General features: G+C 35.5%; 1 protein-coding gene across 3 annotated transcripts in view; it reads right to left on the bottom strand.

Annotated features, from left to right (window-relative positions):
• The window catches only part of sema3d.S (semaphorin 3D S homeolog), an 89391-nt gene that overhangs the window by 58996 nt on the left and 14469 nt on the right, over window positions 1-15926 (bottom strand). For all 3 annotated transcript variants that reach the window (XM_018254326.2, XM_018254327.2, NM_001094120.1), the window contains 1 exon segment: window positions 11561-11743. In XM_018254326.2, the coding sequence (XP_018109815.1) occupies window positions 11561-11705 (145 nt within the window). In that variant the 5' untranslated portion in view covers window positions 11706-11743.

Raw genomic sequence — 15926 nt, 5'->3', positions numbered from 1 at the left:
TTACATAGCCCCTTAAGTGTAAAAGGAAAATAATGTTCTTGTAGTGTAACAAAAAAAAGATAAAAAAATGCATTAGTTAAATGTATATGTAGAATATATTTTCAGTAAGTTCTATTTACAACCCCATGTTAACGGTGTATATTGTCCATTAAACTTTGAAAAAACAAACTAACTATACAACATATTTTAAAAAAATTGTAGGCTTGCATAAGGTATATCATTCTTGAATCTCATTTAATATATTTTGACTATTTTCCCTACATTTTTAAAAAACAACATTCTTTCTTGCTATCATTACAAAACTACAAAATACAAATAGAAAAGGACCTTCTATATTCGGAAAAATAATACCAGATGGGAACCTACAGGAGTTCCCTGTGCTGATTACTGCATCATCTGCAAGTTATTTACTTGCAACCGGGATACACCAAATCCTACTAAGTATATAAGCTTTGGCAGCAACAATCAACTCTTTATGAAAATGCATTCTCTTTTATTGTGCGTAATATAATCTTTCATTCAGAAAAAAAACCACCATATACTTGTTGGGAAGTCCTATGCCACTTAGAGTGTATCGTTTTTTGAAACACTATAAGTAGTTAAGGGCGAATTTATTCGGCAGCAGTGGATTTGTGGCAAAATACAGAATTTCACCATGTGGGTATTTTTTCGCAAAACTGCAGCGAAAATTTGCCGCAGAATAATTTGCAGAGAGAAAATGCCCATAAGAAAAACAGCCCATTAACTTTAATGCATTAGGAAAGAAAAGTCGCCATAAGAAAAAACACCCATTGACTTTAATGCATTAGGGGGAAAAAGTCGCCATAAGAAAAAACACCCATTGACTTTAATGCATTAGGAAAAAAAAGTCGCCATAAAAAAAGCCCATTGACTTCAATGCGTTTTGCGAATTTTTCGCCGTTTAGCACATTTTTTCACAGATTCATTCATCGCTTACTATAAGGTTAGATCTCCAGAAATGAATATAGGTATGCAGAAAAATAAAATATGCATAAGTTAACATGAAAGATAATGAGCAAATTGTATAAAGCAAGTTGTACACCTATTAAATACAGAGTTACTCTTTTTATATAAAACCAAGTAAGTTTCAAGCCACATCATTTTATGTTGTAAAAAAATAGACCACACAGTTCCTGTCAGTGCATATAAAGGAAGGAGTGGATCGGCTATTTCTCCGCCTGCGTTTATTCACGGAACAACACAAGGCTGAAAAACTTGTGTGGCAGTGCATTGAAGCATATGGCATAAATGTAGTCTCCACTAAGGATTTTCAGGCGGCAGAGAAGAGTCCAAATGAAGCTGTGCAGCCTGACAGTTGCTTGAATGGAATATGCATGTCCCTACTAATGACAAGAAGATACACATTTTGTCACTTTGAAATATGCCTGTCACAGTTAATGTAGCCTTACACAGACAGATTAAAGTCGCCAATATGGCACTTTCAGAATATTTGGCAGCTTATCTGCCCTTGTGTTGTCACCCTCTGACAGGTCTACCCAAGATCGAATAGATATTTTTTGAACAAGTTTGTTTTTCTTGCCAAGAGGAAACTTCGGGTGACTTCGGAAAACCAAAGTGATACGTATGCCATCCCGGGAGATAAGTCGCCAGCAGCAGAGAAGATTTGTTGCTTGATGACTAATCTCCCCATGTGCCACAACCCTTACTTGTCTAAAGCCCCAACTCAAAAAACCCAGTGAGGTTTTGTTTAGACAACAGTTAAAAAAAGAGCTAAACACCATTTGAGCTTATGTACCTGCAGGTTCTTCCTCAGAAAAGATCGATTTCTGCACTATATAACTATATGGCTCACCAGACTGCCATTAGAGATTTACCATTTGTTCGCCGCTGGGAAAGGGACCTGAAGGTCTGCTACGGTGATGAAACATGGTCTGACATTATCTCGGCCTCTGCACATTGTTCCATTAATGTTCTGATTCAAGAGACTTCCCAAAAAGTGCTTCATCAGTGGTATCTGGTTCCCACCACCTTATCTAAATGGTACCCGTCTTCATCGCCTCTTTGCTGCAAAGCAGATAATTGCTAAAAATTGGAAATCCCCTTTCCTAGATGTTCAAATGGTAAAAGTTAAATTGGACTCTGTCCTTGTACTTGAACACTTAACCAGCTGTCGCACGGGTAAGCTGAAGCGCCATAATAAGGTCTGGAATCCTTGGCTAGCCTACAGAGGTATCCACAACGAACTATTTTTTTTATTTATTTTTTTTATTGTTTTTTATATTTTCGGGCGTATCTCCTAATGTCTTTGTATGCCTGGAGGGTTCAACCGTACTCTCCGCCACAGCTCACCCATACTTTCTCTTTTTTTTCCTTATTCCTTGCTTCAGACAGCATTTTTTTTGTTTTATTTTATTTCTTTCTTTATTGTTGTTGCTTGTTTTATATTATGTAATGTGTATCACATCTTTCATTCTCTCATAGCACTTCACATTGCTTGTCAATGTGTTTTGCTACAATGAAAAGAATTTTTTTCCGGATTTCATGTTATACTCAGGAATACTTGTTTATTTACATCTGAATATGCATTGCGGACTGGGATGTCCAGTAACCGCTTTTTCCATGAATAGTTCTCCATCAGGTCCGAGCTAATTAGTTTTTCATTATTACCATTATTCGGAAAAGGTATCATAGTTCATGGGTGCCCAAGGCATGTCACATCACAACTAACTTCAAGGGCTGGCAAAGCACCACAGCTTTTTACATGTACTTAACTGATAAAATTCTGTAATGAAAGAATTCCAGTGAGGACATGTTTAATAACATATATTTTAAAGTGAGACGGTATCAATAAAATATTTACAATACAAAATGAAAGCCTGGCCAGCTGAAGACCGCAGAAAAAGTGAACGCAGCACAGATTAATGCCAAATCAATAAAGATTGTAATATGGCAAGTTCTACAAAGCCAGTAAAGTTGATTTTATTCTCTCCCTTTGCGTTTCATCTGCTACAAAATATTACAGATTAAATGATGATCAAAGGTTTGCATAAATATAAGCCAAGGCTATATCATGGATGTATAAAGATGCATATTTTATAACAGATTTTATTTTGGCCTTTGAAGTATTTAATTCAAGTTGTTGTGCATATAATTGGTATTGCAGACTTCAGAAAATGATGTAGCAGCTCTTGCCAAGTCACAGTTGTATTTAACAAAAGGAAAACATAGTAAGAAATCTGAGATTTGCAAGGAAGACATCTTCATATATCAAAAAAATGTATTTTGGTTATTCTAATTTCTAGCTCTATGTACAATACACTCCTCTGTATTTATCACAATACCATTCACTGTAGGTGGCATAATTACACATATGCAAGACACAGACAAACCATACTTTCTTAAATTTCAAATAATTATCTTTTAATTTGAAAAGCTACGTTGCCATAGCGCCCATGTTAGGGTGTGACAGACAAGCAAGATCCCTCATTAAAGCATCATGCCTCCCACTCCTCCAGGTATGCCATATTCTTTTTCCTTTGCACGCACACACAAACCCCACTATCAACAGAACACCAGTAGGTGTTAAAGTCTGAAAACCTTCACTGTTAAAAACACATTTTTTTACATTTTATTATTATTTATTACTAAACATTTTAAAGGAAAGTAACACCAAAAAATAATAGTAATTAAAATATAATGTACTGTTGCCTTACACTGGCACATCTAGTGTGTTTGCAACAAGCTGCTGTGTAGCCATCGGAGTTATGTAAACCTGTGCCTTTTCTCCTTTTTTCTGCCCCATTAGCTACAGAGCAGCATTTTTATAGAAAGTATAGTAGTCTTTTTGAAGCACGGACAACACATTTACCAGCACAGGGTAAGAATACATTAAAATGTAATTATTTTACTGTCCTGTTACTGTTTTATTTAATGTTCTGCTATATGAAATTAATCTTGCAATTGTTTTTGCCCTGTAAATAATCCAGATTGATGCCAAACTGAAATCCAAATGAAAAGCTTACCAGTAGTGATGAGAACGTTTTCTTGCCAGGTTTCACCGCTTTTTGTGTGGTATGGAAAAAGTTGCTGTGACTTTTTGCCATTTAGCAAATTTTTCAGCAAAGCTTAAAGGGACAGATTAGCTCATCACTACTTACCAATCTAATTAATAGTGAAGTGGTAACTTTATGGTAAATACCCTTTAAGAAATAAGAAACCTAATAGCTATCCCTATCTCGGGTGAAATTTCACTGCAGTATAGGCAGTATAGGCTGGCAGTAGTGATACACTGGCCAGTACAAGTGATGAGCAAATTTTTTCACCATGTATGGTTTCACATCGTATTTCTGGAACCCGTCATAAACTCACCATGATGTTTCTCTGGAGACAAAAATGTTGCAGTAGACAAAAAAGACTCCCACAAACTCGAAGGTATTGTGCTACAAAAAAGTTGCCACAACAAAAATGTTACCATGACAAAAATGCTGCCCATAGACTGGAATGCGTTAAGCTAATTTCTCAAATGTTTTGCAAATTTTCCTGTGAAACAAGATTCGTTCATGGGCGTTTTTGCAGCGAAATTTGCAGAAACATTTTTGCTCATCACTACTAAGCTTCCAGCGTGTTTTTTTAGCCACATGTAAATTGAGATGATAAGAATATATATATGTACCTTTACTATAAACATGAGAAATCCAAAACCCAGTGAATAATTTGAATTCTGACTGTACCAAAGTTAATACATTAATGGAGGACATGTTCATTAATTCACTCATCAAGCTAAAACATTATGACTCACTAAGTTCTATAAAAAATTTGTTTCTATAAATATTTATTAAAGCCAAGTCAGATTTTTGCTATGGTTTTTTAAATAAATACTTCAAAAATAAAGTTATACAAAAATTAAAACGGTATAATTTCACTAGATTACTAGAACTACATAACACAAGAAGAAACAAGTCAACATGTAGAAGCTTACCTACTACCCGATGACATTACCGTTGCAGATATTATGTGGGCATTTAACACTGTGGTTTCATTTACATATAAATTATATTTTTTGTTACAGAAATTGAAGTTTTACTTTCCCTTTTTTACCAGAGCCAAGGGTGACTTTGGTCGTTTGGCCGCCAAAGGCAATAGGGCTGGTGTGCCTCCAAACCTCCCACTGGATTCAATGATGTCTCATAAGAAATCATTATTCACAAGAGTATTGAAGAGCACAACCCATAGCTACCTGGTATACATCATGTCTGATGAAGAAATTTATTTTTTTCTCAAAAGCTTGCAGCAATAATTATATTCCAGTGTAAAGTTGGGCACTCTTATCCTGGCACACGTGCATTACTTACTTTTACTGCACCAGAATAATGCACATACAGTATACTTGCTCTGAGCCAGTAGCAGTATGTAATATAAATGTGTCTAGTTGAGGGTGTTTTAAAGAACAGTATCAGGGCAGATACAAGAAAAAACATACCAGCCCACGATTTCTGGTTACAAACTGGGCTCTCCCCTCCAAGTTTATTCCATATAATAAAGACTTTACTTACTAAAAACAACTTAAATGAAGAGAGAACTGCCTATTTATACACAATATTTTAGCTTACAATGTTTTGCTATAAATGTTGAATATATATGTGTAATAAATAAACCCATAATCCTGATAGGTCAATTTCTTTCGAGACCCCGGTGGTATTTTATGACAACTTTCCCTCAAGGGGTGCTGCTGCCATGAGACAAGTTGAGAAACTCTCCTCTAGCAGCAGCAACTTAGCAGGGGTGGCAAAAAGCCGCTCCTGGTAACTTTAGTAGCCAAAATTCCAATTTTTAAATCACAATTTTGGCTCTGCCAGTGCAGAAAGAGTAATTTAACAAGTACGAGAATGGGTAAAATTAGTTGAGCCAGTCATATAATATAACTCTATTTAACATAGTGATACATCACAGAATCAGTAGTTGCCCATATGTAAATTGGTTGCAATTACGCTTTAAGCTTTCTGACATCCAATACCACCTTAACAAACAAGGGAAAGTTGTGCTCACCACTAATTTTTAAAACCATTGGGGGGGTGCAATGAGACTGTGACCACAAAATACATATAGACAAATACAAGAGTCCTCTGCACTCAACCCATTATCAATATATTTAAGACAGAGACATTTTGTGCATACTAAATTTTTTGTTACTAAAAAATGTCTTACCCTTTAAACAAAACAGTTTTGTTTTGTTTAAAGGGTAAGGCATGTCTCAGTAGCAGTATGCACAAAATGTCTCTGTCTTAAATATATTGATAATGGGTTGAGTGCAGAGGACTCTTGTATTTATCCAATACCACCTTGCCTAAGTGGTATGACCCACAAGATGTTCCATTATAAACCAATATGACTGACTGTTTCCAGATTTCAAATGGGCCCATCTAAAAACAAATGCTCTGTAAGGCTACAGATTTATAGTTATTGCTACTTTTTATTACTCATCTTTCTATTAAGGGCCTTTCCTATTCATATTCCAGTCACTTATTCATATCAATGTGTGTGGTAATATGGACCCTGAAATTGCAAGCTGAATAAAAAGTTAACTTAAACCACAAATAACCACAAATAACACAAATGAAAACCAATTGCTAATTGACTCAGAATATCACTCTATACATCATACTAAAAGTTAATGTAAAGGTGAACAACCCTATTAAGCAAGCAGTAGCTTTGTTAGAGTTAATCGGAAAATTGAAACTGAACTGAACAAAAGACATTCCATTAAGTTTACATTCTTCAATTCTTATTTCAACACATTTTATTAATTATTTAGCTATATGTCATTTTTAAGCAACACACTGGATATGTTTATTTTTCAATTCAGCCTCTCCAGAGTATCTGAAAAAAACATGCTTTTTGTCTACACATTAAAACTGAGCAGGTGAATGTAACAAATGATATTCTCCCTAGCTTTTGCCATCTCAGAATGTTCATGTAGCACTTGAATTGTATGAAGCTATGATGGAGGTTCTTCTTAATTAGCCAGGAAACTAAAGAAGTCAAGCTACTCATCAATTACATGTTTCCTGAATCCATGGCATGCATTGTTGTTTTCAGGCTGTGTATATATACACAACATGCATTTGGAAAGGTAAATATGCCATGACATATGTACTTAGCCTTAGGAAAAACTACAATTAGTAAATATATGAAAAGAAGCAATAGTAGGAAAGCAATGGCTTTAGCCTGTGGAGACATACAGTCCCTCATTTTATTAAACAAAGTTCTTATTTGCTTTCTTTGATGATGAAACATAGAATTTATACAACTACTTTAACTACTAGTTAAAATCTTCAGGCTTAAAATTTCCTTTTTCTGAATTTTTTTGCATATGACTCAGAGACTACCGGACAAAACAATTCACAGTTGTATGGGTGTAACATTCTTATGTTTATTCACCTACATATTTCTTACTTTCTTTTTTTCCACAGTATGCTATAAAATGTTGGCTTGAGTCCCAAGAATGCTTAAACCACCTCATCATGCATTTAAAAAATCAATTTCTGGGAATAAACACAATGCTTGCATATTTGGTACTGCACAAAGGGCCTAATTTTGAAATATAAACATTTTTTTGATTTTTCTTACAATAAAAATACTTTTAGTGGAGCACAGTGGAGCTCAAGGGATACCTTTGCTAAAGGACCACAGACACTGAACTTTTTCATGCATGTGAGGTTGGAGACAGTTTGGTATTTGCTCCTGCTGCACATGTGCTGGAAAGCCCAGTAAATCGCCAAAGGCAAGAAAAGGATCCGAAGAGCTGAGCTCTGCTGTGCTACTCCGCATAGAGAGGTTAGTGTGACATTCAGGGACAATTGTTTAAATAGTGGACTGTGGGAGGAAACAGAGAGGGAGATGAACAGGGGGGGGGTAGTAGATGGGGATTTTCTATTTAGGGGAGTTTAGTTCTCCTTTCTTCCAGTGCATATCACAATCTCTATATACATTAAAGTTTTTTTATAAGTTATAATATATATATATATATATATATATATATATATATATATATATATATATATATATATATATATATATATACTTGCATTAGTGCAGAATGTAGTCTCTGAGGGTAAAAAAATGTTTTTTCCCATTTATAAGGCTGTAGATGGTTGTAGAATGTGGCTCATTAAAACAAGTGAAAAATAGCTGACTATTATTACAGAGTGAACAGATTACTTACTGAGCACACATTGTATTCAGAACTATGGTTATACTACTCCTTATGCAAATGTCTGCAGTTTTCTGGTATGGATTGAAATTGCAGTTATTGTTCTGTTGTATTGCTCTTTAAAACAAGTAGATCAGTAGTAAATGAGTAGATCAGCTTTAGTTTTTAGTTTGACTTTGACATTCTGAGACGTCTTTTAAATCTTAGTGTGGGGGGGGTATTTACTGTTCGTTCAGCAGCTTTCCAGTTTGGCATTTCAGCAGCTATCATGTTGCTAGGGTCTAATTTACCCTAACACCCAAGCAGCGGGTTGAATGAGACACTGGAAATGAATAGAAGAGGGCCTGGTTACAAAGGAAAATAATAAAAAGTAACAAGAACAATAAAACTGTAGTCCCATGGAGCAATATTGTTTTTTTTGGTTTTTTTGGCTTCTGTGGTCAGTAACCCCCATTTGAAAACTGGAAAAAAGCAAAAGAGAAGACAAATTATTTTAAAAAATATTTAAAAAATGAAGACCAACTTGAAAGTTGCTAAGAACTGGACATTCTGTAATATAATAAAAGTTAACTTAAATGTGAAACACCCCCATCACCTTTGTATTTTCTTCAAAAAAAAAGAAACAAACAAAACAGAGGAAACACTGCTTTAAAACAGTCTATTATAAAATTTTAGTTGCAGTAGTTGCATCACAACTAATAATATCCTTTATTTTGGCTAAAGCTTGTTTTACTTCCTGTTACAACTTTATCTTGATTCTGTCTTCAATGACTTTACTATGCTTCCATCTCTCAACTTCCTCCTGGTCCTGTCAGTTTTGCTGGCTATATTCAGATTTAGTATACAAGGCCTGGCCAAGTATCATATGGTATAATCTGCAAGATAAGCAGGCTGTCAGATATAAAGAACACACACATAGTGCAAGGGAACAGAACCAACAATGTTTAGACAGACAAGGGAAGTAATTTTCATAATTCTATAAGTTTATATTCATCGTATCAGTTATAAATATTCAGTAACAGGAGAAATGATCTGTACCTCTCTAGCAAACTACTGAATATGAAAAAAGATAAGAAGTTTTGATGGTTTATTTTATTGATCTACATCTGCAAAGAAATGACTATCAATATACTACAGAAAAGTAGCATATTGCCATGAGATGAAAAGACTGCAGACATCATGATGAATAGATTTACAACTTGTTCAAAAGCAGAACACAAAGTCATATCTTTAATTTAATCAGAATCAATGTTACAAAAATAATCATATACAGGTATGGGATCTGTTATCCAGAACCCCATTATCCAGAAAGCTCCGAATTATGGAAAGGTTGTCCCCCATAGACTCCAGTATAAACAAATAATCCAGATTTTTAAAATTGATTTCCTTTTTCACTATAGTAATAAAATAGTACCTTGTACTTGATCTAAACTAAGATATAATTAATCCTTATTGTATAGTACCCCGGGGAGCGTCAGACTCGGACGGCAGGACACCGGAAAAAACCTGGCCCAGCCCTCCCCCGATCTCTGGGCCCCCGCTGGGCCAGCCCCCCCATCTCCCCCAAATTTAATGAATCATGGAGCGCCAATGTTTGCACACATGTGCCGCGTATGTGTGCTGGCAGTTTGCACATATGCGGGGAGGGGGCCCCAGTAGTTAGTAACTCAGTGGGCCCCCCCATGTCCAGTCCGGCCCTGCCTGCGGAATGAGGGGAGGATTTTCAGGTGCGGGTATAGATGCAGGTCTGCGGGTCGTGGGTTTTGGTTGCGCGTCTCATCTAAATTTCTTATCTTTAGTAATATTGTCTATACAGTATTTTACTCCTTTTAAAGTTTTACAAAACTTGTTTCTGTCCTGACCACTTTTGATGACGTCACTTCCGGTTTGCAGCACCATCACTTGATGATGGTGGTCAGCGGGTTGCGGGTCTTAGAAATTGGTTCCGCGCAGGACTCTACCTTATTCTAAGCAAAACCAGTCTATTGGGTTTATTTAATGTTTACATCATTTTCTGGTATACTTAGGGGCATATTTATCAAAGGTCAAAGTTTGACGTTAAAAACAGAACTTCGGCAGCTTTTAGGTGGTGAATGGTTGAAGTTTTAAAGAGATAGTACTTCAAAAAAATTCAACCTTCGAATTTCAACGTTTTTTCAACTTTGAATCGAAGTATGACTATTCCCTATTCGAAGTACACAAAAAATAGCTCGAAATTCGAAGTTTTTCACTTTGAAACTTCACCTCGACCTTTGATAAAACTGCCCCTTAATGTATGAAGATCCAAATTGTGGAAAGATCCATTATCTGAAATACCCCAGGTCCCAAGCATTCTGGATAACAGGTCCCATACCTGTACAAAGTTAAATAATCAGTTCACTAGCCTACTAAATGCAAAAATACACTATAGCAAAGTATGCAAACATAGCTCCAGGCTAAAAACAGCAAAAATGCTACTTTACATTGAGGATGTGTTAAAGAGTTAGAGGTTCTTTTCATATAAATGTTGGTTCAAATATTACTGTCAATACAGCTGTGAATGCTGCCTTACTCAAGTGTATCAAATATTGTAAATGCTTACATTTATTGCTATATAAGCAAAGTATGTGGCACGCAGGTCTCTTTTTCTCAGGTTACCACACCTGCCTTTTTCAGCAGCTACACAGAACACAAACAGTGCCAGAGACAACAATACTGTTATATAAACAAGCACTATATATTAAATGCTTCATTCATGTAGGGCAGAAAAGTAGCACTAAATTCATTTGTAAGTTATTCCAGAAAGGAAGAACATCTTCTGAGTAGCAGCTCACACTGAAAGAATAGAATGGCTAAGGATACATCAAGACTGAGAGCATACATCATAGTGCATAATGCAGCTGTGTACTAGGTCCAGGTTTGGACCATTCAGTTAAGCATAGGGCTCTACAAAACTCTACAAGTGAGAATCAATGTGCCCTTTTGTGACCTGCCAACTGATCCTGTGATAGAAAGGTAGCAGAGACATAGAAGATAGACAAGTAAAATGTTGTTAAAAGGATGCCTCTGAGATACTATCAGGCACATAGTTACATTTAAGTTCAACACTATAACAATATCATGTTACCTGCACCAGGTAAAACTTTAAACTTGTTTTTAAAAAACACCATCATGCTTTCTTGGTTACAACTTCATATTGTTTATATCAGTTTCTTGTCTTAGGAATTATTGTTGTGACCTTTTAATATAAATGTTCAACACAGCATTTGCCACTAATGTATTAACATACTATTGTTAGGTTTTGTGAATGGATTAATCAGCAGCTGTAGCACATATAGGAACAAACCAGCAAGTGATATAAATATCTCCAAGATGGAAAAGATATCATACCTTTGTAAGAAAGCTTGAGCCGAGGAATATTCTGTTTCAGGCTGTCGGTCACTGTCAGAAACATTAGTAAAACCACTGATAACATTGTAGAGGAATGCTGCGGTTTAAGCCATCTGCTGAGACATTTTTGATGCTTCTCTTTCATGATGTTCAGTGTGGCACCTCCTATCTAGAGACGCCAGGCTGCAGAATCATAAAGAAAAAAAAACGATTATAAGGACTCTTATAGGAAAGATGATAAAATGTGGTTAACAAGCATGAAAATGCTCTCTCTCTATAGGGTGCCCAGTGCCCACAATATTTCCAGTGCTTAGAAAAGTGCAAAACAGCATTGCAATGAAAATACACTGAAAATAAAATTGCACAGATAATAGTGGTAGTTTTATATAATATTAAATTGGGTTTGTGGCCTTAGGTCCTTAAGTAAATTTCCAACCAGTTAAAAGATTTAATAAAGAAATCCATTATATCTGAGCTATTGAAGCAGAATTTTAGAGCATGTATATTGTCTTCATAACATGTAATAATTAAATAATACAAACAACATCAAAGTTGTTTATTATTACTTTATAATTTGTTGTTAAATGTGGTCTATTCACAGTTTTGTTTTTGTAATGGTTTTATGCATAATTATTCAATATGACTGCTTCTTAGAGACCAGGAGGTACAAGGACAGTTCCAAAGCTATGTAATTTTATTCTGTCATGTATTTTGGGGCAATTATACACTGATTTTGGCATTGCATTTTTGTCTTGTGTTCTGGGGAAATATATATGAAATTTCCAATACATTCATCCTGCTCTGACAGGTTTTATATATGAAATTGACACAGCATTTCTGTTGTCATGTGTTCTGCGATACCATAAATATAAATGTCCTCTAAGATATTTGAGTAATTATGCCCCCTACCAGGTCCCAGAGAGAATGTATTAACGCCTTCAACTAACAGAAACCCCAACTGGTCTCTCTCCTTGAACATATTATTTACTCTATAAAGCTTTTCAAATCTGTTAAAGATCTTAAAGGTGCCATATTTTATCTGCTTTTTATGAAAATGGATTTATTCCACAGCAGGATGAATATATTGAAAGAAATTTACATAGCAAGCAGAGTTAATCTATTCTCTGTAAGTTAATGCCTACCATATTGTGCTTACTACTTGCCAGAATCATATTACCTGTTGAGACAGCAATAATACTTTTTAACTGCTCTTTAAAGCAAGAGGAGACTTAAAGATGTGTGGGTTTTTTTGTAATGGGGTTTATTAAATCATTGCCAACAATCGCAGCTATAATAGAATTATTATCATTTAATTTCAGTCATTTGGAGTGAAAAGCAAGGCCACATGAATCCTTGCTATAGCTGTATTTGAGAAGTATGTGTCATCAGTGTAATTTACATTCCCTTAAGAATAAAATTGTTCCTAAGACATGTTCAAAGCACACCTTTCAATTCAGTTTTCCGTGAAAACAAGAATTAGTTCTTTATACACAAGAGAATTCCGTTAACTGATGATGCAGCTTTCAGCATGTGTCTGAACTGCCACAGTTCCCAGCCTCTCATTTTTTGTCCACTTTCTCTTGGTCCATTAATAACAGAATCTGTCCCCAGGAATGTAAAGACCTGACATCAAACGTAGATGTATTAACATTGCTGTTCTCACTTACTCAAGGAATGGTTCTAATTATGTCTAATTATTTAATAATGGGTAACATTGGTATATAACCATGGCAACTAATGTAAACTACATTTTGCTCAAGTTGATGTTCATTTTAAAACACCTTTCTTAATGGAAACATTTAATTATGTTTAAATAAACATTTTTTGTAAAAGTTAATAGTAATAAAAGACAAGTTTCTATGATAAATAGTCATAATAATGGCCATGTCATTATAATGTGGGTATTTTCTAATTAGTTCCAGTCTATTGTAATATGTAGATGACAGATAATGTATCAGATAGTCCCACAAGAGCATGTTTCCGTCCTACAGTGAAAATATGTGTTTTTATGTCTGACAGTGCACTATAAATGAATTATATAAGCTAAAGTTGTGAAAGACTGAAAAACAGAATGTGCATGTGTTGTAAGAATGTCTCTTGATTGTGTGGCCTTTAAAACATGATATCCCTATTGCAACACAGATGTGCATAAAGCTAACACATGGCAGACACATACTATTAGTGACGGCATTACAATTGTTGTAACTGTTTAAAATACATATCTTATTAAATACAAGTGTTGCATACCTTATTATTTAAAAGCTACTATAATTAGTGATGGGCGAATCTGACCCGTTTCGCTTTGCTAAAATTTTGCAAAACGGTGAAAATTCACCGAAATGCACTAAAGTCAAAATTCTTTTGAGGCGCATTAAAAAAATGTTGACACTAAGGGGCCCATTTACTTAGCTCGAGTGAAGGATTAGAAGAAAAAATACTTTGAATTTCGAATGGTCGAATATGGCTACTTTGACCATCGAATAGGCTACTTCGACCTTCGACTACCACTTCGAATCGAACGATTCGAAGTAAAAATCGTTCGACTATTCGACCATTCGATAGTCTAAGTACTGTCTCTTTAAAGAATACTTCGACCCCCTAGTTCGCCACCTAAAACCTACCGAGGCCAATGTTAGCCTATGGGGAAGGTCCCCATATGCTTCCTAACAATTTTCTGATCGAAGGAAAATTCTTCGATCGATGGATTGAAATCCTTCGAATCGTTCGATTCGAAGGATTTAATCTTTTGATCGAACGATTATTCCTTCGATCATTCGATCGTAGGAATAGCGCTAAATCCTTCGACTTCGATATTCGAAGTTGAAGGATTTCAATTCGGCGGTCGAATATCGGGGGTTAATTAACCCTCGATATTCGACCCTATGTAAATCTGCCCCTAACTATAATGTAATAAAACTTGCATCACTTCTAGTAAACCATAGCAACCAATAAGATGTTGCTTTCAAACAGCTGACTGATGACTGGTAGTTATGAATAAATAGACCTAGTGCAAGCCATTATGACTTTAATTACATAACCCCCTATTATATATTATCCAATGTCTTAGTGGTAAGCACTATTATTTTGCAAGGCTGTGAGTTTAAACCCAACCTGAACATCTCCAAAGAGTCTTTAGGTTTGTTTGGATTTTCTCAGCAGTTTCCTCCCACACTAACAGTCATGTAAAATAGCCCCTAGTGTGTGTAATGCTGTGTAAAAGTTATAGGAACTTTAGATTGCAAGGTCAACCTGTGCAAGGACTGATTCAGATGATGAACAAATTTGGTATGGTGATACATGAAACCTGTCAGTATAAATATAAAGAATGAAACAAATTAAAATAAATGATGCGTGTATATGTATGGGATGCGTTATCCGGAAACCAGTTGTCCAAAAAGCTCAAAATTGCAGGATGGCCATTTCCCATAGACTCCATTTTAACAAAATAATTAAAAAATTGTTAAAAATGACTACTTTTTTCTGTAATAATAAAACAGTACCTTCTACTTGATCCCAACTAAGACATAATGAATCTTTACTGGAGGCAAAACAATAGTATTGGGTTTAGTTAATATTTAAAATCATTTTTTAGTAGGTTTAACATATGGAGATGCAAAGACTTATGGAAGGTCCTGGGCATTCTGGATAACAGGTCACATACCTGTATATAAAAACTGCAGTTACATTTCTGGTAAAGTCTTATACAAGGATGCACAGTTTGTGGGCATGTTATAAAAAAGCGTATCTGAGTTGGATATGGTCGCTAGGTGTCTGAAACACAAACAGACAATAACATGCAATTACTTGCTGCTTCAGCAAACACAATTCTGGCTGCTACTTGCAGGAGCTCAAAACTGGCTTTGTGCCTTAAGTATATAGTTCAGGTATTTCAACCACAGATGGTTTAGCCTAATTCCTGGCCCACCCTTGCACCTACCAAGCCATAAAAAGCAGCGCGGCTTACCACAATGGTTGCATGCGGCACAGGGACTGGCTACTTCCAGGTTTTATATGTAAACCACAGGGCTTGCCTGAAAATAAATTCTACGCTGCAAGATTTTTTAGGAAGGCAGAACACTACACTCCAGTCTTCAATGAGAGCCGTGACATATCAGTCATCATGAAATAACAGCTGGGAGACACAGTCAAAAAAAAACCTGCCACACCACAGGTTGGGAATTCCTGCTACAAACTGGAGCGATTTCTCCTAATTCCAAGATTTAGACACTATAATCCCAGTTAAACCCTACAGTAACAGTGACACATTTATACTAATGGCATTATCACATAAAATTAGAGCTAAGTTGATATTAGTTGGTAATAAAAAAAACTTTGAGAACAATCAGGATCTGTAAGTTTCATTCAA

This window comes from Xenopus laevis, chromosome 3S (assembly GCF_017654675.1).
Source record: "Xenopus laevis strain J_2021 chromosome 3S, Xenopus_laevis_v10.1, whole genome shotgun sequence".
Lineage (NCBI taxonomy): Eukaryota > Metazoa > Chordata > Amphibia > Anura > Pipidae > Xenopus > Xenopus laevis.
The sequence above is the reverse complement of the archived record's forward strand: the minus strand, read 5'-3'. Positions and strand labels throughout refer to the sequence as shown.